Here is a 20,702-nt window from a genome sequence, read left to right as displayed (position 1 = left end):
CTATCGCGCCCGCCCAGGCGCCGCTCCAGCGCCTCCAAGCCGCGGGCTGGCGGCCCGGGCAGCCCCGGCACCGCTGCTGTCCCCCCCAGCTGGGAGCGGGGGGGTCGCGAAGGAAGCGCCCTGCCTGCCGCTGCTGGTGCGGCTCCGGTCTGGTCTTGCCCCTTCACCGTCCTGCCGCCCTTGCGGCCAGACGCCGGTGCCCCGCGGCTCGCCATTTCTTTACCTTTTTGGGGTGAAGCGAGCGGAGCCCCCCGCTGCCTTCCCCCCTCCTGCTGCTGCGTTACGACGGACAGCTGCCAGGAGGGAGGGTACAGCTCCTCTCCCTGCCCACCACCACCGGGGGTCCCCCCGGGTGGGCTCATCTGAGCAGCCCTCTCTGCAAGGAGCGGGGGGGGCTGAGCGGGGCAAGGCTGCAGGGAAGCTGAATGGGGCAGCCTGGCCGCCCGCCACCGGCTCTTTGCAGCCGGCCGAGCGCTGCCAGCGTGCAGATCTTGGGCAGGAAGGATTGCAAAACAGCCGGTGAGGGAAAGCAAAGCGGGTGGAGCGTGTCGGGGTGCAGCGGGGAGCCCCGGAGCGCCACTGGCAGCAGCCCAGCCGGGGCAGTGCGTGGCGGGGTGATGGGAAGGGATGTCTCCAGGGCTGACCTCCGGCAGGGCCCCGTTCCTGGAATTTGGGCTGTTTCGCCGGAAGGATGACCAGCTTGCTTTCCTCCCCAGGATGGGAGGGAAATGTTTGCCATCAGATCGTCCTGGCTGCCGTCCCAGTGGAGACGGCTTCCCAGCACCCATGGGCTTAACTCCTCGCTTGGGCAAGTCCCATCTCGCACCTTGGGACCCCATAGCTGGTACGGAGCTTTGCACAAAATGCGGATCCTGATTGCTTGACTCAGCCCCGCCCCCAGCCTGGGTAAGCTCAGACTTTCCTAAAAATAATCAAACCCTGATAAGAAAGCATCCACCCCAAGACAATTAGGCTGAGAAATGATTTTGCAGGCTCCCAGAGGAGTCTTCCCAAGGCAGATGTTTCTCCTGGGTGCTGCTGCACAGCCCAGAGCAGTGCTTACACTGGCAGCTGCATGGGAGGGGCTGGGGAGGCATTTTTTTCTTTCTGTCCCATCAAAGCTTTTAGACAACTTGAAACTCCACCTGATGGGACAAGAACCTCTGCCTGACGTTCTCATAAGCAAAAGGGATGAATTAATGGCATCACGAGTGCCAAGCGAGGCCTCGGCAGCACCCTCACCATGAGCTCAGTGCCCATCTTGCTCCCCCCACCCAGCTCCCACTGCAGACCCCTGGGTGATGTGTGCCGGTCCCTGCTGCTGCCCCGGCCCCCCCATTGCCGCCCCTGCCTGAGTGATGCTGAGCCTGCAGGGTGCTGCGCCGGCTCCTGGCACTGCCGGCTGCTGCCTTCTGTGCTGACCTCAGCCTGGGGACAGTGTGAGCAGCTCCTGCCTGTTGCCTTTCCCTCCGAGCTGCCAGCTGAAGCAGCGGGCAGGGATTTAACTCGTGCGGGGCGGAGGGCATGGGGATGGCACGGTCCCCTCCTCGCAAGATATCGCAGTGCCCAATATCTGGCCCTGCGGAGGCTGTGGGGACAGAAGGGCGGCAGCAAAGAGATCCCTGCCCGTGGTGTTTGATGCAGGGAGGGCGTTTGCCTTTTCTGCAGGAACAACCGCCTTGGGAGGCAGCGCAGGCAGCCCTTCCGTTCCTCCTCAAATGGTGAATGGCCGGACGTTTGCCGAGATGAAGATTACAGCACATGTGTATCCGGATTTCTGCCTCACCGTGTTCGTGAGAAAACAGGGGGCACGTTGGAAACCTCGCCAAGCCCCATCGCTCTGTTTGGGGGGAATGGAGGTGGGAGGGAAGGGGCTGCCAGTTTCTCTGCCAGCGACAGCGATGCCAAGGCACAGCACCCGCTCACCCGCCATGGATCGCCTTTGAAAACATGTCCCTCCCTCCCCGTGGGAGGTGTCCCTGTACTGAGAGTGTCCCAGCTGTCCAGAGCAGCCCCTTGCCCTGGGCAGCAGACAAAGAGCGGGTACACAGGCACCCGCCCAGCCCCAGTGCTTTGGCAGTGCAGAGAAGCGAGCCATTGTCCCCGCGCACTGCCAGCCCCGGCGCCAGCTGCCACCGAGGACCGGACCGGCGGAGGCTGCCTGGTGGGACGCAGCAGAGCCAGCAGCGGTTGTGCTATGGCCGGGCCAGTGGGGCCAGCAGCAGCCCTGGTCCTCCTCTGCCTGGCCGTGAGGCTGGAGGCCAGCCCGGAGCTCTCCGGTGAGTCGGGGCACAGGCAGGGTGATGAGGGATGCTGGGGACTGCGCCGGTGTGACGGGAGGGTGAAGCGACAACTGGGTTGGCGGGTTAGGGACAAGTAAGGCACAAACCAGCGCAGGCCAGAGGGAGTTTGCCAAAAACCCTGGGGTTTTTTTATCCCCATGGCAGGGCTGGGATCTGCAAACACCCCACGACGAGCTGCTCCCCCCACTGCTGCTGCGCTCCCTTGGACGGTTTGGAGGCAGAAATGCAAAACCCCAAATCTTAAGACAGTCCCCAAGCTTTCCTGAGATCCCCCTGTGGCCATGATGCTCATGCCCTTGGTGCTGATTGGTGTGTGGAGCTGAAGGCTCCTGGAGCACCCAGGGCTCCCCTGCAAGCCTTTGCTGCTCTGAGAAGGTGAGGCAAGAGAAGGGCTGAAGCTTTACTCAGACCGCAGCCAGAGCCACCCATGAGTAGGGGAGGCTGCAGGGCGCACTGCCACAAGGTACAGCAACGGCCAGGTCCTCTCGCCGGGAGCCACGCCAGTAAGCCTTATAGATGTAGCTGAGGCAGAAATTTGGGATCCCTTGTGCCTCAGTGCTTGGGACAGTCAGGACGGGTGCAGGCAGGTTGGGTGCCCGGGGGCTGCCATTCCTCTGAGGAATCTTCTAGAAACAGCCACGCACACCTTCCACTCTGCTCTGCCGGGCCCGGGCAGCGCGAGAGCGCAGCACAATGCCACCGAGCACAGCAGGGCGGGATGTGGCAGAGAGGATGTGATTTCATCTGGGCAGAGCTAACTGCACAACCACACGATCAGGGACTGAGTCAGCGGCACCGGCAGGCGACCGGAATCACTCACAAAATCTGCCTGCAGCCTCCTTGCCATGGTTTCAACCCCCCCCCCCCCCGCCTCATTTTCACAATTGCTCACTGCCCCAAAATGGTGTGATAGAGAAACTTCTGTCCCTGTGGCACTGTTTGAGCCTCAGTTTTAAAATACAAACTGCCAGTACCGCCAGCCAGCACGGCAGCAGAGGAGGGTGCCAGCTGCAAGGCAGGCTGGATTTGGGGAAACCCATTTCTCCCCCTATTCCTCCCCCTCGTCTCCCACCATCCCCAGGATTTGGCTCAGCCCTCTGTGTCCAGGGCTGGCCTGGCAGCAGGGGTTTTGGGCAGCCCCACCTACGGCCTTCTCGGGGATGGGCAGGCAGGTTTGGAGGTGGTGCTAGGCAGAAGTCAAGCGCCAGGCAGCTCTGGAGCCTGCACAAGAGCGTGGCTGGTGCCACAGGCATGGAGCTGCTGCAGGGGATGCAGAGGAAGGAGATGGGCGCCTGTAGCCCGGGCAGGGTCCCATGCCCCTCACGGTCCCCAGCATCTGGTGATGTGGGGCAACCAGAGGAGAGGGGCAAGATGGGGCTTGTCCTGCCCCCCCCTTTGTTGGCACCGCCCCCCAAGGGGCTGATCCAGCTCTGTGCCCTGCAAGGAGCATCTTTGCATCTCCAATCTGGCTAAAACGGCTTGCCTGCTCCCATCCACCCTCCTATGTCTCTCCTTTCCTCTCTCCTCCAGCACGCAGAGGAGTGAGCAAGGTCTCACTTGCACAAGGCTTTGGCCCTCCCACTAGCTCATCCTTGCAAGGAGAAATGCCAGCAGCTGCCTGTGTCCAAGGGAAAGATTAACTCCGAGCGGGAGCAGCTCCCAGCAGTGTCTGCTGACATCTCCTGCGGAGGGATGCTGGCCACGGATGCCAAAGGGCTAGTGGCAGGAGGGAAGGTGAAAGGGGCCCTTTGCGCAGCTGAGCCTGGCAACAGTTTGCAGAGGGACAGGGGCAGAAGCACAGGGCTGAGAGCCAGCATTCCCACCTTCTTGTATTGGTTTGGGGGAGTTTGACAGGCTGCGGACTGGGGGACAGGGTGCGTGTCCTGCCCTGGACCCCAGCAATGAGCTGGGGCTGGAGTGTGAGTCCCTCCAAGGACCCCACAGCTGGGCATGGGGTCTGCGACCCACCCAGCAGCCCAGGGTCCTGCCTGGCAGGTACTGGGTTGCCCTGTCCCCACCTCCCAGCCTCAAAATGATGCTTCCCCCTTGCTTTTGTTTTATTCGAAAGCCTGATGCAAACTGCTCTGTCTGGGGCCCTATGCATCATTTTTTGCCAGCTTTTCCGGTTTCCTCAGCCTCCTCCAGCAACTGGTGCCTGCTCAGAGCACCCCTGGCAGCTTGCAAAGCTTTTATTAAAACAGCTTCCTCGCTCACCCAGCATAGCTGATACCAGCCAGAGCTGATAGCTGCCTGTTAAACCCTCTTAAAGGCTGGGCAGGACAGCCCCACCTTACTGTTCCTTGTAGGGAAAACAACAGGGTAAGTAGTTTGGGACACAAACTAGGCAGGATTAAAAGACAGAAGTGCCCCATGCTGGGAATTCAGGGAGAGACAAGTCAGTGCCTGTTGGAACAGCAGAGAGACCCGGGGTCAGCTGGGCTCAGTGATGACTTTCTGGCTCACACCCATCCATACCAACCCAGCTAACTGCAGGAGCTCACAGCAGCTGCTGGACCCTTCTCTCCTCCAGCTCATGGCTCAGTATCATGTGACAGAAAGCATCCTCTTCTCCCTGATTCCAGTGATCATCTCTGGCTCATCCTTACTCTCTCCTCCCCATGTCTCCATAACATGCCTGATTTTCTCTGAACCCTTTACTACTCCTCATGGGATTCTTCCGTACATATTTTTTCTGCCCTGTCATCCTGCCTCCAGCTTTCACTTCCCTTTGCTAACCAGCTTGGCTACTCCATGCTGCTTTCCAGCCTCCTGGCTGCAATGCTGGATATAAGATTCGCTGCAAGCCCACCTTCTCTGCCGCAGCCCCACTCTGGTCCAGTTTGCCCCATAAAGTGCCCCAGCCCAGGACGTCCTCACTGCCACCGGCTGTCAGGAGCTGAAGTGCTGCCACTGCCAAGGCCCCGTTGTCTCCTCCAGCCAACACCGCCCATGCTCTCCCCTTCCAGGGTACCTGCGCAAGGTGCTGAGGAACCACACTGCCCACACCTGTGACGGGGAGCAGCTCCTCATCGTCTGCCCTCGCAAGACCACCATCAGCATCCTCGGCGCCTTCTATGGACGTCGTGTACCCAGTCCCAACCTCTGCCCCAGCCCTGGCAATGCCTCCCAGGAGAGCACCGAGTGCACGTCCGCCACCGCCCACCTGGTAAGGGCAGGGGGTCCCAAGGGACTGGGCTGCACATCCCTCCTTCCCCAGGTCACTGGGCTGGCTGCTTGGCCTGGGTGGCTGCAGGCAGCGCAGCCTCCCTGTGCCCAGAGGGAGGCTGCTGCTATCGGCATGGGGATTCACTCTTGGGGTCCTTTTCCCAGAGCATTTTTGGGAGATAAGGGTGGACGAGACCTTCTGCGGTGGGTCCCAGGGTGGGGCAGCCCTGCCAGAGGAGCCTGGCAGGAGGCACTGCTGCGTCCTGAGCTGGCTTGTGGAGTAATCCCGCAGGACACAGCAGGCTCTGCGGAGAAAGCTCCAGCAGCTGGATGCAACAGCCAGGGTGCCAGGCTGGGGAAGCGGGACAGGGGCCCACGAGGAATGCTGCATTCAGCTCCATGGGTGCATCCCCTGGGGTTAGCACAGAGCGTGGCTCTTCCCCAGCCAGAAGAAGCACCCATCCGTGCTTGCAGCTCCTAAGCAGCGGATTAATGAAGCAGGCCCAAAGGAGGGTCTGTTGATCACAGTAGCCAGCACAGGGAGATGGGAGGAAGGCAGGGGCTGGCGGAAGGGAAGAGACCTCTCCAAAGCTGATGCCTGGCTGGAGGAAGTGCTTGCCAGGCTGCCCCAAAAGCCCCACAGCCTGCTCTGTGCTGCGGCTGTGCTCAATTCCTCTTTGTGTTTGGGGGAAAACCCTCTGCCCAGTGAGGACATCAGCCCTCCATTGGCCCCACAAATGAGACATCATGAGCAGCCTGAGGAATGGGGCAGAGAGGAGCTGGGAGGGATGTCGTCCCCTGGCATCCTGCAGCTTTACCCCGATTTCTGGCTCTCCACGCTGGCACGGCTGGCCTCAGCATCCGTGGCCTTGGGATGCCTTGGACCAGATCGGCTGTTGCAGCTGGCAGCAGCCTAGTCCAGGCATCATAGCAGTCACCTTGGAGGGGGCAAGAAGAGCAATGATGCTCATTCTGCAAAGCCTCAAGCACATGTCCTTTGCCCGCCAAATTCCTCCAGTTCTCAGCAACTTCAACCTTGCTGAACGCTGGAGCCTGGTCTCCCAGGGGCTGCGCTCACCCATGACCTCCTCCTCCTCGTGCAGGAGCACCTGGGGCTGGAGCTGGCCTTGTACTCACAGGAGCCTGGTCGCTGCCTTTTCCGGAGCCCTGCTCAGCTGGGCAATGCTCCTTGGCCCCAGCTGCAAAGCCCTGGTGCAGCTACTCAGCTCTACCCATGGCTGGGGAGATGCCGCACCCACCGGCTGCTGCAGGAGAGTGGGTGAGATGGGCCATGTGCCGTGCAGTGCTGGACATAGCACGCCCAAACCGTACCCACTTCTACCTCCTGGTCACAGGGCTCTGACAAACCCCGGGCAGCTGGGACGCATGGTGGGGGGCTGGCAGGAGGGTCCCTCAATGGGGACAGGGTTTCACATGCTACTCTTCTATTCCTGTTCCAGCTCCTTGCTGGGGCAAGGCTGGGGCAAAACTGCAGCAAACCCAGCTGCGTGCAGCTGCCTGTGCGGAAGGGGAACATGGAGCTGGAGAAGAGGAACAAGAGCTGAGGGGCCAGTTCCCTGCTCTGGGAGCTCGTGAGGCTTTGCTGCTCAGTCCTGCTCCAGCCACAGATCCCCTCCCAGCACCCCGCAAGTCCCAGGAGCTCTGCAAGCGCCGAGCCAGACTGTGCTGCCGTGGCACCAAGCTGGCCCCACAGACCACCCTGCAAACACAGGTCAGGGTCCCCAGAGCTTGTGTGTCAAGCGCAGGATGGAGGATACAGCCCAGCACAGACGTTTGGAGACCAAAGGGCAAGTCTGTGAGCAGGATCTGTGCAGCTCAGGTTTGCAGCAAGATGAAGGCGCTCCACCCGGGGGACCATGATCGCACGGGCTGGGTTTCCCGCTGCCTGGAGGCTGCTGTTGGAGGAGAAGGGACGTCTGGGGAGCAGAGAGCAAGGCTGCTGATGATGTTCAGCTCTGTTTAGGCAAAACCCGAGCAGAGAGATTAATTGCATTTCCTCCTCAAATTTCACTTCTGGCAGCCAGTGAAGACCAGGAGGAGGCTCAGTCCTGTGCTGGGCTGGAGGGGACAGGGACAGCGGAGGGGAAGGAGAGATGAAAAGGGGCTCCACCCTCTCAGGAGCCGGGATCCCAGGGCCGGAGTCGCAGGGCGATTTCCCAGAAGGGCGGCAGCGAGGGTCGGGAACAAGCTGTGTCCCCCCCCCGCCGGCAGCAGCCTCTGCTCAGGCTGTGGGCTTGCTGCTGCTGGGGCTTGCGGCATGCCCAGCGGCCCGGGGGGATGCTGGGAGCCGCAGCCCCACGGCCAGCCCAAGCCCGGGCCGCCCGGGCCGTCTCAGCCGGAGCCGCGGGCCCGGCTCGGCCGCCCGGGGGTTCGGCAGCGTCGCTCCGGGCCGCCGTGGGCTGGCAGGGAGAGGCCAGCCCGGTCCCCAGCGGGGACGCTGCCCGAGCAGCCCGGTGGTGCGAACCCTCGTCCCCATCTTGTGGCCGCGCGTGTGCATTGCAGGGAGCCCCGCTGGCGTGGGCGTGAGTGCGCGGAGCCGCGTCGCTGTGGACGCCTGCACGGGTGTTGCGTGGAGCCGCGTCGCTGTGGACGCCTGCACGGGTGTTGCAGGGGGCTGGGTTAGCGTGCACGCCTGCACGGGTGGTGCACACGCGTGGCGTGGTGCGGTGCTGGCACGCGTGCCGGCACGGGTACTGGCAGACGTGTGCTGGCACACAGCTCCCTGTGGGTGCGGGGCAGGAACTGATTCAGGAACGGACGCATGAAGCGGGGTGACTGCGGTGGTGGGGCAGGGGGCGTGAGCAGCCATAGGACACTTCTGCAGGGTGAGAGGCCATTTCCCTGAGCCTGGTGATGGCACCGAGGGAAAGGAGATGAGAACAGCCCCAGGACTCCTCACCCATCTTCACATCTGTCCCACTTTGCTCTCCAGAAGCTGCTGGCTGAGTGCCAGGACCAGCAGTGGTGCCAGTTCTTGGTGCACAGCCAAGTCTTTGGGCCGGACCCGTGCCCCGGGACACACAAGTACCTCATTGCTTCCTACAAGTGCCGGCCAGGTGAGGTGGAGCGGGGTCTGGGCAACACTGCGTGGGTTCTTCCCTGACCTCGGCTGCTCAGAAAGGGGCAGAGAGGGGAGCCGAGCTGCTCCTGTATCTCACAGCCTTTGGCAGCTCTCAGACCCTCAACTGGGCTAAGGGAGGAGGGGGCTGCGGGTGATTCGGGATGCGTTGGGCCAGTCTGCGGTGTCACTCCCCAGGGAACCATCGGGTCAAGACAGTGTGTGAGAATGACAAGCTGAGACTGCAGTGCCGACCGAAATCCATCCTGGCCATTTATTCTGCAAATTACGGACGATTCCTGCGGGGCAAACCAGAGTGTGATGCCCTGAACACTGGAGGACCCCATATAGGTACAGCAGAAAGGTTCAAGCCAGAAATGGGGCCAGAAGCCATGCAGAGAGCATGGCACAAGTATGACATCAGGCTGTACCTGTGCCCCTTGGCCCCAGCTGGCTGGTGCCCAGCGAGCAGGGCAGGCAGGTCTGTCCATGGGTCCATGCCCCATGTCTTTGCAGAGTGCTTGGCTCCGGACGCCCTGCGAAGGGTCTCCAAGAAGTGCCACCGCAAGGGGAACTGCACTGTGGCTGCTGACCGGGCCACCTTCGGGGACCCATGCCTCCCTGGCACAAAGAAACAGCTGCGAGTCTCCTACACCTGCGGTGAGAGCCACCCACGGGGCTGGGGGCATGGGTGCCACTGGCTGAGCCTCTGCTATGCCCACCCCGTAGCAGAGGGGCAGGGCTTCCTGGGGAGGCAGGGGCTGCTAAGGATGAGCAGGGTGGTGATGCTCGGTGTGTACTCTCCTTGCAGTACCCAAGCAGCTGCTGGAGGAGGTGGGCCCTGACACCTCAGACCCCTTCTTGCTCTCGGACTACATGCACGGTAACGTGGTGGGGAGGCTGCGCCAAAAGTGGTGCGGCATCGTGTCCGTGCCTGGGTGAACCACCCCTTCCATGGCCTGTCTGCGTCCGTGGTACCCACTGCTGGCATGAGCCCTGCAGCTCCATCCCAGCATCACTGTCCCGTGGCTGAAGCCACCCATTGGTCAGTGCCCATGACTGAGGGGCTGGAGATGTGGTCTGCTGGGAGCAGGGGAGAGGAGGACCTGCAGGGGAGCATCCCCACAGGCAGAGAAGCGCTTGTGCAGGAAGGAAGGAGTGTGTTGTGGGGAAGGAGGCAGGCAGGGGCAGGCAGTTGAGCAGCAGAGCAATGGGGAGCACCTTGTGTCTCAGCCCACGTCCCCTTGTTCGCTGCAGGTGGCTGGTACAAAGGGCCCAGGTTCTCCAGGCTCCGGGAAGACCGGATGATTTTTACTAGCTCTCTGGCAGCTTTTGCCCACCTTTGGGGTACGTGCCCTCCCCGGCTCTCACGCAGCACCCCAGGGAGTGGGACGGGCTTGGGAGGGTGGCTCAGGTCCCGTGACGGCCCCTGCTCAGGCCGGGGCTCTGCTCAGAGGCAGCCAGACCCCAGACCTCTCTGGAACAGTCAGCAGGCCCACAAAGGAGGAGGGCACCAAGTGCCCATGCTGGGTTTGAGGGGGGCCACGTAGGGTGGGAGCTTGGAGGTTGAAAAAGCCCTGAGGTCCCACAGCATCGGCAGTTGTGGTGCTGCTGCAGTCCTGCTCACAGATCTTTCTTCTCCAACTGGCTGCATTACGCACTGGGTCTCCTTCCTTCCTGCCCTGTCTGCAGGGGCACTAATGGAGAGCACCTCTCTGCGGGCAAAAATTTCCCTTGCCAGAGGAAATTACTCGTTTAAATCCCTGGCAAGATGATTCCTCCCCCTGTGCTCCCTACCCCACATTCCATTGGGGATTTCCTATGGGGAAAGGGGCATTTCGGGACACTGGTGGGTGCTGATGAGGCTCTGTGTCACAGTCCCACGAACATCGGGGCAGGGTCTGTCCTAGGTGCTGAGGGCATCCCTGCTACCCTCTCCTTCCTCCCATATGCCTGGCAGAGGGGGGTTTCCAGGCACTGCTACCCTGCAGGCTGCAGAGGCGGTTTGTACCCTGGTGTCTCTTTGCTCCTCGCCCCCAGGTGTCCCAGAGAAAGTTGGCCTCTACTTTCTTTGTGGGGTCTCAGGAGGCCTCATGGTTCTGCTGTGCATCATCAGCCCCAAAACGACCTTCCTCCAGGAGGTGGGGGAGGCTCTCAAAGACCCGGAGCTGGGGAGCAGCTCGGAGCTGAGCAGGACCAAGCTGCGGGATGAGCAGGACGAAGACCTTCCCGACGACAGCTCCTCAGACTCCTCCTTCCGCCGCCTCACCCGCACCTACAGGGCCACCGACAGCATCTTCAGCCCTGAGCTGACAGCGGCCATGGAGGGAGCAGTGGAGCACCAGGGCCGTGTCGGGGAGGAGATCTGGATGCCCAAGGAGTCAAGCCCGTATGCCATCCACAAGATCAAATCAGCCACCAAGTAAGAACTGGAAGAAAATGGCCAGAAAGCAGCAGGGAGCAGAGGCTAAGTGGGATCTGACATTGGAGATACACAAGAGTTTGGGCTCCTTGGGGCAAGTGGGCATCCTGAGTGGCAGCAGCGCCATGGCAGCCCCAGTGTGGCCATCAACCCACCATTCCACCAGCCTGGAAACCTCTAACCCTGGGGGTAAGATGTGGTCCCTGGGTGTGATGAGGGGCTGCAGGATGGCTCATGGGGCCGCTGGCTCCTTTGTCACAAACACGCCGCTAACCCTAAGCTAACCTCCCCATTCTCAGCTCGCATCGGCTGGCTCTAGTACTTAACCCTGCTCAGCCACACTGAGCCCACCCTGAGCCTTCCCAGGCTGTTTGTGCCTGTTTCTTCTTGGATGCTGGCTTCCACCACTGGTGCTGCAACACCCCCCAGCACTCAGGCAGCATGCCAGTGGCAGAGATGCAGAAATGGCCAGGATGCAGGGAGGATGCAGGCAGAGCAGGTGGGAGAGCACCACGAGCATCACCCCACATAGCCCTAACATGCTGCATGCCTTGCAGCCCTGGTATCCCCAGGGGAGCTGCACCGTGGGTCTGGGGCAGCTGGCAGCTTGGCACAGTGCTGGCTCTCACCTCCCTGTGGGCATTCAGGAGCTCTGTCACCCAGCATTGCTCTGTGCTTTCCTTCATGCTTCCCCCGCTGGCAAGAGAGCCCCGGGGTTAACTTGCTGGGGCTTTTTCCAGTAAATAAATGCAACAGCTCATAGATGCAATGTCCCTCCCTGATCTCTGCCATTAATAGTGAGAAGGGAGGAAAAAGGAAGCGGCAAAGCTCAGCCCTCCCTGTGCAGATCAGCTCCTTGCCGCTTGCCGGTGTTTCTGGCGCTGGGCCATAGGGAGCAACAAGTTGGGCCTGTTTTAGCATGGGAAAGGATAAGGTTTAGCCTGGGGAAGGGAAAGGGGGGCAAAGCAGTCCATGTGGATCCCATGAACGACTCTTCCCTGCCCTTGCTCCTTCTCTTGAGCCTGAGGCTCTCTGTCTGGTAAGCAATCCTGGAGCAAACATCCCCAGATGCCATGCAGAGGGGCTTCTTGGCAGCCCCACGGTGCCAGGAAGCCAGGCAGGGTATGGCGGCTGCTCCAGCTGCAAAAGGCAGTGTGGGCTCTGTAGTGCTGTGGGAAAGGGCTGAATGGAAGCAGCGACCCAGCTCTTCTCATGATAGGGAGGCTCCAGGCACCGATGCTCTTGAGCTAGCACATAGTGGGGTCTATTCTTCTATCCACCACAGTGTAAGAAGTGCCTAGGCTGGGTGCAGCCAGAGTGGGCTGTGGGGGACATCAGTGCACCCCTTAACCCAGCTGCTGGCATTGGTGGTCTGCCAGGGGCCAGGGAGGCACCAGCCCTATCTCTGTGGTCCTGTGGTGGATGCTCTCCTGGTGCAGACCTGAGTGTCATGGCAATGCAGCAGCCTTGCACTCCTGCTCCAATTAGGGGGGCCAAGGACTGGCATCCTGCCTGATTTGGGGGGTTGCTGAGGGATGCCAGAGCCCAAGGAAAGTTTGGGAGGGTCTCACCTCAAACCGGCCCCCAGCATCCTTGGATGCCAGGCAGGACTGAGACCACCAACTTGCCTCCGTGCTTGGACAGCTGACACAGCTCCTGCTGCAGACCCACAGCATTAACCTTGCAGGGTCCACTTCTTGTTCGCCCCATCTTTCCTCCAGTACCCCCCGATGGCCAGGTGGGATTTCGGCATGTGTGGTACAAGCCGCACCAGGCTTCCCAAAAGCCTCCCAAGGAGCACCAGCACGGCAGCGCTGTGGGGACTGGAAAAGCCGGCTTCCCCCCTGCCAAGCCTGGGCAGGATGGGCAGATGCAGACCCATCCCAAAGCAGGCAGCTTGCCCAAGCCCCCGCAGAGCCACAGGCAGACTTGGATGGGGGTTTTTGGCTGAGGATCTTATCCCACAGGCTGATGCACCATGTTTCCATTGGCAGTGGGATGTGCCCCAGCTCTGCCTGGTGAGTATGCACCCAACTTGTATTTTTGGCTGGGGTATGTGCTGCCCCAACATGCACAAGGAGAGGCAGACACCTGGATTCCACACTGATGGTGAGTGAACCTCAGGGAGCTCCCAGGCCACGGACAGCAGCGGTGGCACTGGGGGAGCTGGGGCTGGAGAGGACAAGTGGCCAAGGAAGAAACAAGATGGGCTGGAGCTGCAGCAGCCCTGACTGGTTTTGGGGCCTGAAGGTACCTGAGATCTGTGGGACCCAGGTTTAAACCCCTGCCAGCCCTGCAAGCACCCCTCACCCATGCCACACCCCAAAGCTGTTCTGCTGCTCCTGGCTGTCAACGGCCCCAGTTCTTTCTGCTAGAGATGTGGCAGAGCTGCCTGTACATGACCCAAGCTGCCCCACTTGTCAGCAAGGAGAAAGGACTGATCCTGCCCGCATGGCTCCTGGGCAGCAGGTTTAAGTCCCCTCAGATGCTGGCGCTGGGGATGTTTCCCTAGCAAGGGGATTGATCAGCTCCACCAGCAACAGTGGCACATGGGTGTGGGATTATCCCAAAGGATTTCCTTGGGTTAAACTTAGGGATCTGGAAGATTTCGCTGAGAATGTGCCAGCTGGGGGAAGCTCTCCTCTGCTGCAGCGCTGAGCTCTGCCGAGCTTACCTTGATGGGGGGGGGGGGCAGTCCTTTGAGCCTGAAGCTTGGTGCAGTGCTAAAAGCCGCCAAGAGCTGGAGAGGGGAAGGGACCTCTGCACAACAGGTGGCACATGTGCCACCCGCCATCCCAGTCCCCAAGGGAATGGGGATCAGGTCAGAGCATCCCCAAAGCCTCTGGGACGACAGGAGCAACTCAGATGGTGTGCGGGTCCATTAACAACCACCCCGTACAAGCAGGGCAGCTCCTGCCCTTGGAGCCACCTTTTGCTCCCACCAGCCCAGCTCAGCATCCCCCAGTTGAGTTCAGGCGATGGGCATGGGGTGGGTGCCTCCCACCCTGGGGCTGCAGGCAGGGGTTAGCTCTGTCCCCCGGCAGCCGCTGCCACCCCTGCTCCCCCAGCACTTGTCATGGCCAGCCATGACATGGATGTTACTCAACACCTCCATCCTCCTTCCAGAAAACAAGACACTGGAGGGGGTGACTGGCTGGGGGCTCCTCACTGCAGAGGTCAACCCCACCTCTTTCTGATCTCAGCTGGGGATGAAAAGCAGACAGTTCCTCTGAGAGCAACTGAGCCGGTGGAAGAGCCCAGGATGGACCTTCCTGGGTCCCCCAAGCCCAGCAGGCAGGAGCAGAGGTCAGGGGAGGAGGCAAGAGGGGACAGACCCCTTCCCGCAGCCATGATGCAAGGGCTTTTTGGGGCAAGAGGCTTTCTCCCTGGCCAGCATATTAAACAGCACCCACTCATGGCCCGTTTGAGGCTGTGTCTGCAGCAGCAGGTTGTAGCCCTCAGAGCTCAACCAACAGGGATGAACTGGTGGCTGCTCGTGCCATCCCTGCCTGGCCAGGCGTGACGGATGTGCTCGACCCCTTAACCACACTCGCCGTAGTTTGGTTCAGGCTCCAAAGGAGGTAAAGGCCTGAGCCATAGCCACGTCAACAACTCCTCTAGTTTCAATCAGTTCTCTGAAAACCCACAAAGGAGCAGGGTGACACAATGAGCATCAAAGCCTATGAGCTTGGAACACCAATCATGCAATTAACACATGAATAGCACGTGGCTTTTCCAAGACCCATTTATCAAGGAGCAAAGTTAGTTGTGGGTACAAGGAGTCTTGTGCATACCTTTCCCATCGCATGTAACTTGACTACGAGCCAGCCACTTTATCCCATAAATATGGCAGCCTGAGCAAGCCTCCTTTGAGCTCTCCCTGCTAGGCAGCGCGGCTGGTGATCTCCCCTTGAGCTGGGATGCCTCTCCAGGTTGCTCCTCGAGGCAGAGAGACCTTCTACCAATGGCAGATCTTTGGTGAGCGACTGACATTACACATAACCTTGTAGTATGGTAACTCTGATTTGTGCCTTGGTAACTTTTGACTCTGCCTTGGTCCTTTTGAATCATTGTTCAAATAACTGCACAGCACAGCAATACAGCAAACCTTGCCATCAAACTTTGTTAAATTGTGCTTTTACGACACCATGTTAAAACCCCTTTAAGCAATCTAAATCTCCCTTTAGTGACACCAGGTCATAAGAGCTGCATGGCCAGCCCAGGGTACACCCTGCCCCCCAAACCAGAGACCCCCCAGCCCGCCGGGGGGGGCCACAGGGGGTGACCCACAGCCCTGGCTGCGAGCAGAGGAAGCAGGCAGCAGGCCGGGGGCAAGGCCCCTGCGGGGGCGCTAGGCCCAGAGGCCTGTGGAGGCCGCTCCACCCCCCCATGAAGGGCGGGAGAGCCGGGGCTGCTCCCCCGGATCTCCGGGTCCCACCAGGCCATGGTAGGGGGTGCCGGAGGAGCGGCCGCTCCTCTACCGGCACCATGCCTCCCCTGCTGGCCGCCATGACACCCCCCAGCGGCCCCCGCGAGACGGATTTAAACGGCAACCCGTCACACCAATCACCACCCGCCGCGGCCGGCCGGCCCGGCCCGCCCCCTCTGCAAGTTCGCTCTTCTATTGGTCGCCGGGGCTGAATTTTAAACCTTGCCGCCCTGCCCCTTAGCAACCGCATCTCTGCCCGCTCGCCGATTGGCCGCCGCCTGGCACCGCCCCGCGCTCTGATTGGGCGACGCTCGGCCAGTGCTGGCCAGCCGCTGCCGAACTGCTACTTTCAAAAGAGCCGGAGCCGGCTGCGGGGTGGCGGCGCAGGTGAGTGGGGAGCTCCGGCTCCTCCGGGGCTCCGGCTCCTCCGGGGCTCGCACTTGGGGGGTGGCTGCTGAGTGGGGGCTTCCTGAAGGCTTTGCCCTTCCCTCCCCCGAGGGTGACGATTCCCCAATCCCCACCCGTGTGCCCGTTCCCCAGCGCCCCGGGGGCTGGCAGGGGTGGAGACCCCTGTCGCGGGGGGTCCCGCTCCCCTGGGGTGCCGACGTACTCCTGAGCCTACTTTCCACCCCGGGTGTTGTGGCGGTGGGGGCGGAGTAAGGGAGTGGGAGCTCTTGCATCCTTCTCTGGGATGCAGGGAGCTGGAAACTGCCCCTCTCCCCCCTCCCCTGCTCCCAGCAGGACCCTTTTGGTGGGGATCGTGGGGCTCCGTGTCACCCCTCTCCCCTGGGAAGAGCACACCAGCCCTTCCCCACGCCCCTACCCAGACCTGCACCTTCCCTGGCGTTGTCTCAGGCCACCATGTGCCTGCCGTGCTCAGGGAGGGGCTTGGAGCCTGTCCCTGCTGCACTACCCCCCAGGAGGGATGAGTGCCCCATGGTTCTGCCCCTAGCCCTTGAGAGTGTCTCTGGGGGCAGGCAGCTGCCTGCATCAAGCCCTGCTCTTCTCCCAGCTTGCTCGCAGAGGCAGAGGGAGAAGATGCCGTTGCCACGCAACGCCAAGATGCTGAGCACCAAGCAGTCCCGAGCGGGCAAAGTGGGACCTGCTGCAGCAAATCCCAACCCTGAGAAGGTGAGTCCCAAGCCAGGTAAGGGGTGTGGGGGGTTCCTGTGAGGCAGCTGGCCCCCCACCTTCAAACAGCCTCTATTGCAGGAGGAGAGCTGTCAGGCCAAGAGATCTCCATCCTCACCCCAGGGAGGGCCCAAGAAGAGGTCGGCGTTTGGCGACATTACCAATGTGAGTGCTGCTGTGGGTGCAGGGGTTTTGGTGCCCGCTATGAGCCCCCCATGGGAGTGGGGCTGGGTATCCCCTCCAGCACACAGAGTGGGGGGTGTCCCATGCCCTGTCAGCAGGATGGCAGGTCTCCCTGCAGGGCACACCTTGCTTCCCTCTGTACCCCTCTGTATATCCCCATTCTCACCCAAACAGGCTCACAAGAACCAGGTGGTGGCAGGGAAGAAGGAGGCTGTGAAAGTGGCACCACACAAGGCACAGAGGGCCCATGCTGCCCTGGGGGTTGCCAAGAACAATGAGATCAACCTGAAAAAGTGAGTAGCCAGGGGAGATGGAGATGGGGACAGGTGCTGGGGCAGGGGGGATGCTGCAGGGCCAGCACCTGCAAACCTGTCCCATGGGGAAGAACAAGCAGTGGTGGAGGCTTCCTTTGGCCAATGGAACCAGATGGGGAGGGCAGACAGGAGATAAAATGGCCCCAGGTTGCGCCATGGGAGGTTTGGATTGGATATTAGGAAAAATATGTTCACTGAAAGGGTTGTCAAGCATTGGAACAGGCTGCCCAGGGAAGTGGTTGAGTCACCATCCCTGGAGGTATTTAGAAGACGTGTAGACAGGGTGCTTAGGGACATGGTTTAGTGGTGGACTTGGTTGGCAGTGTTAGGTTTATGGTTGGACTCAATGATCTTAAAGGTCTTTTCCAACCTAAATGATTCTGAGAGTCTCTATGGGGATATTTTAGGGGTCGTTTAGCCCTTCCTGAAGCAGCAAGGGGCTTGGGAGAACCCCTTTCAGCCAGATGTGGCCTTCTCCCAGCAATGATTTACGCTTTTGTCCTGTCCAGGTCAATGAAGAAAACTCCCACGACAGAGGCTCCTACAGAGCCCAAGGAGGATCCTGTGCCAGAGGAGCTGGTGCCTGCACAGGTACTGAAGCCCTCTGAGGAGAGGACAGGGACCCTGGACTGCAGCCTGGCCCCCAGGTCTCATCCTGATGGTCTATGGCTGCCACTGGTGGTACTGGAGCACCAGGCAGTGCTTTGGACTTCAGAGATACTTGGGCCAGTGTGATGGGAAGCTGGGGAGGGGGGTAAACCCCTCCCACCTTCTTCCTTCAAAAGATCTCCTATGGGCAAGAGTGGGGGTGGGGGCTGCATGGTGACGGGGGCAGATGGGGAAAAGGGTACTGAGGTGCAGCAGCCTTGCCCTGAAGGGGTGACCAGCACCCACAGAGATCAGAGCCTCCCCCTTACAGCTGCCTCCTTCATCCCACCAGCTGCCAGCTGTGGAGGACATAGACAAGGAGCAGCTGGGTGACCCCTATGCCAATGCGGAGTATGCCAAGGAGATCTTTGAATACATGCGGGAAAGAGAGGTGAGTGATGCCTGGCCAGGGGGTGGCAGCCCTGCCTGGGGAAGGGGTGACCATGTGGGTAGGGCCACCTGCTTGCCCAGAGGTTCTGAGCTCCTGGCAGGGGCCTGTATGGGGCGGGAGGGGGCTTGTTTGAGGGTGGCGGTGTCTGGCGAGTCCCTGACAGCTGGTACCTTGGCAGGAGAAATTCATGCTCCCTGACTACATGGCAAAGCAGCCAGACATCAGTGGGGACATGCGTGCCATCCTGGTGGACTGGATGGTGGAGGTACAGGTACGTGGGCATGGGGAAGGGGGCATGGCCTTCTGCAGAGCAGCCCCCACTCTGCCTTTGGTGTGTGGGACCTCAGGACACCGGTAGAGGCTCCTGTGAGTGTCCCTAGTGCAGAGCTGAACTTCCCCCTTCCCAGGCTGGGGATGAGCCTGCATCCCTCCCTCTGAACCTGGACCCATGGGCACCTCTGGCCCCTGTGAGGGAACCTGGGGTGGCCAGGCAGAAAGAGCTTCTGCCTGACACCCCCTCCTGTCCCCCTGCCCACTTCCTTACAGGAGAACTTTGAGCTGAACCATGAGACGCTGTACCTGGCTGTGAAGCTGGTGGACCACTACCTGGTGGAGGTGGTGAGCATGAGGGACAAGCTGCAGCTCATCGGCTCCACCGCCATCCTCATCGCCTCCAAATTTGAGGTGACTCCTTGTGTGTTGTCTTGGGGTGCTGAGGCAGAGGGGGCTGTGCCTCTCTGGTCCCCCTGGTTTATTGGAGAAGGCCAGGTCCACACGGTGCCAGACCACTGCCCTGAGAGCTGCTGGGGTGGCATGTCTGTCCTCATGTTACTCCTTATCCCAAGGGCTGCAAATGCAGTCCTAGTGGGCTGGATCCTGTCTCCTGGTGTTGCTGAAGACCTGGCTCCTCACTGGTCTCCAGACACCACCAGGACAGCTGAGTTCACCTCATGCAACCAAGGCTTGGAATTAGAGCTAAGGGCTGGGGCAGTATAGGCAACACACAAGCCCCACAGTCCTTTCAAGGTCTGGTAGGGCATGAGCCCTTACAGGGCCCGCAGACTGATAGGATTTCCTGAGTGTTGCCAGGATGAGCCCCTGTTAGGGTGCTGAGCAGTTGTGCCCCGGCAGGAGCGGTGCCCACCATGCGTGGATGACTTCCTCTACATCTGCGATGACGCCTACAAGCGGGAAGAGCTCATTGCTATGGAGATGAGCATCCTCAGCACCCTCAAGTTTGACATCAACATTCCCATCCCCTACCGGTTCCTGCGACGCTTTGCCAAGGTGGGTGCAGCAGGAGGGCGGGCTGGTGTCAAGGTACCTCCAAGCAGCCCCTTTGTTGGCTCCCTGGGGCGGCAATGTGAGTCCCCAGGGCCCTGGACTCCCAGCTGGCAGCAAGGAGAGCTTAGCCAGGACCCCCCCAACAGGGTTGAGGGGTAAAGATGCTGGTCTGTGACAGGCTGGGGCTGTGGGATCTGTGTCTTGTGCCCCAGGGGCAGCACTCTAGATACCAAAAAGGTTGGAGGGGAGCAGTGTTTCTCAAAAGGCTAAGCCTTTCCCTGCCTCCCTGGCTGTAGTGTGCCCGTGCCACCATGGAGACACTGACGCTCGCCCGCTTCCTCTGTGAGATGACCCTGCAGGAGTATGACTATGCCCGGGAGAGCCCCTCGAAGCTGGCTGCCAGCTGCCTGCTGCTGGCACTCACCATGAAGAACCTCGGTGGCTGGGTAAGCACCTGCCCAACCTGCTGTCCCTGCTGAGGTAACCTGGGAGGCAGCACGGGGGTGCAGGAGTGGATCAGCTGGTGTGCGGGGGTGATGCGCTGAGGCTATGCTCAGATTTGGGGGGCTGGAGAGGGAAGATGATGGCTGTACCATCACTGAGAGGACCCAGCTCAGCCCCGTTGTCCCTTTGCAGACCCCCACGCTGGAGTACTACAGTGGGTACCGCTCCCAGGACCTGCATCCCCTGGTGAAGAGGCTGAATTTCCTGCTCACATACCAGCCCCATGACAAGCTGAAGGCTGTGCGCACCAAGTACTCGCACAGGTGAGCATCACAGGGCTCTGCCTCGTGCCTGCCCCTCCATGGAGGGTGGCACTACCAGCACATACCCTGGGGTGCTGCAGAGAGCTGAGGGCCCTGGGGCATGGGTGTCAGGGCTGTGGCTGAGCTCTAAGCCAGTGTGGTTCCTTTCAGGGTCTTCTTTGAGGTTGCCAAAGTCACCCCCATGGACATGCTCAAGCTGGAGGAGATACTGAAGAGCTGCTAGCCCTGTATCTGTAAATAGCCTGTAAATAGCTAGGTGCTCTCTGGCAGGGGAGCACCATGTACATAAATAATAGCAATTTTAAGTGAAGGGGAGGGGGGAAAAAAAGAGTCATGTGTAGCTGTCAATAAAATGCTTTGTCTTACATGCTGGTGGTGGCTGCTGGGACAGGGGTAGGGGATGGTGGTGGAGGTTATGCTGAACCCCTGAGCTGTGGTTCCCCTAATGTGTTGGAGCAAAGGGTGAGAGTAGGGACCATTTGCGTGATTGAGAGCAGGAACCTGAGGGGTGAAGGCTGGAAGGGGCCAGGTCCCACTCCCCCCTGCCCCCCTCCCCTTGCCTTCCCCTAAGTAATGACACTACACA

The 20,702-nt window shown here is 60.6% G+C and overlaps 2 protein-coding genes across 7 annotated transcripts; both read left to right on the top strand.

The window, feature by feature from the left end:
• The first annotated feature begins 30 nt into the window (after positions 1–30).
• On the top strand, positions 31–15,706 carry LOC142043302 (protein eva-1 homolog C-like). Of its 5 annotated transcripts, none has more exons than XR_012654004.1 (10): positions 31–906; positions 1,669–2,279; positions 5,270–5,469; positions 8,422–8,545; positions 8,746–8,898; positions 9,064–9,207; positions 9,359–9,430; positions 9,805–9,894; positions 10,588–11,158; positions 12,964–15,706. XR_012654004.1 is itself a non-coding variant. In XM_075054303.1 (9 exons), exons 2-9 carry the CDS (start codon positions 2,198–2,200, stop codon positions 10,971–10,973), a joined length of 1,251 nt encoding a protein of 416 aa, XP_074910404.1. In that variant the 5' UTR covers positions 31–906; positions 1,669–2,197; the 3' UTR covers positions 10,974–11,731. The 5 variants fall into 5 exon arrangements, 3 of the variants coding, with proteins under 3 accessions (XP_074910404.1, XP_074910406.1, XP_074910405.1); XR_012654003.1 differs by having other exon boundaries at positions 12,937–15,706; XM_075054303.1 differs by lacking the exon at positions 12,964–15,706 and having other exon boundaries at positions 10,588–11,731.
• CCNB3 (cyclin B3) lies at positions 15,660–20,464 on the top strand. 2 transcript variants are annotated; one of them, XM_075054308.1, is made up of 12 exons: positions 15,660–15,785; positions 16,411–16,529; positions 16,599–16,694; positions 16,887–17,005; positions 17,536–17,617; positions 17,967–18,065; positions 18,244–18,336; positions 18,612–18,749; positions 19,197–19,352; positions 19,646–19,795; positions 19,986–20,116; positions 20,267–20,464. In XM_075054308.1, exons 2-12 carry the CDS (start codon positions 16,437–16,439, stop codon positions 20,337–20,339), a joined length of 1,230 nt encoding a protein of 409 aa, XP_074910409.1. In that variant the 5' UTR covers positions 15,660–15,785; positions 16,411–16,436; the 3' UTR covers positions 20,340–20,464. The 2 variants fall into 2 exon arrangements, with proteins under 2 accessions (XP_074910409.1, XP_074910407.1); XM_075054306.1 differs by having other exon boundaries at positions 15,714–15,785; positions 16,611–16,694.
• Positions 20,465–20,702: the final 238 nt, after the last annotated feature.

The sequence above is a fragment of the Buteo buteo genome, chromosome 22, assembly GCF_964188355.1.
Source record: "Buteo buteo chromosome 22, bButBut1.hap1.1, whole genome shotgun sequence".
NCBI lineage: Eukaryota > Metazoa > Chordata > Aves > Accipitriformes > Accipitridae > Buteo > Buteo buteo.
Note: the sequence above shows the minus strand (reverse complement) of the source record. Positions and strands in the feature narration are given on the sequence as shown.

Bases quoted from the DNA above. Each gene is read 5' to 3' on its own strand.
- LOC142043302 (XM_075054303.1), top strand. From the start codon at position 2,198: ATGGCCGGGCCAGTGGGGCCAGCAGCAGCCCTGGTCCTCCTCTGCCTG. The intron at 8,546-8,745 runs GTGAGGTGGAGC...GTCACTCCCCAG, and splicing joins TTCCTACAAGTGCCGGCCAG to GGAACCATCGGGTCAAGACA. The intron at 9,208-9,358 runs GTGAGAGCCACC...CTCTCCTTGCAG, and splicing joins GCGAGTCTCCTACACCTGCG to TACCCAAGCAGCTGCTGGAG.
- CCNB3 (XM_075054308.1), top strand. From the start codon at position 16,437: ATGCCGTTGCCACGCAACGCCAAGATGCTGAGCACCAAGCAGTCCCGA. The intron at 19,353-19,645 runs GTGGGTGCAGCA...CCCTGGCTGTAG, and splicing joins TCCTGCGACGCTTTGCCAAG to TGTGCCCGTGCCACCATGGA. The intron at 19,796-19,985 runs GTAAGCACCTGC...GTCCCTTTGCAG, and splicing joins TGAAGAACCTCGGTGGCTGG to ACCCCCACGCTGGAGTACTA.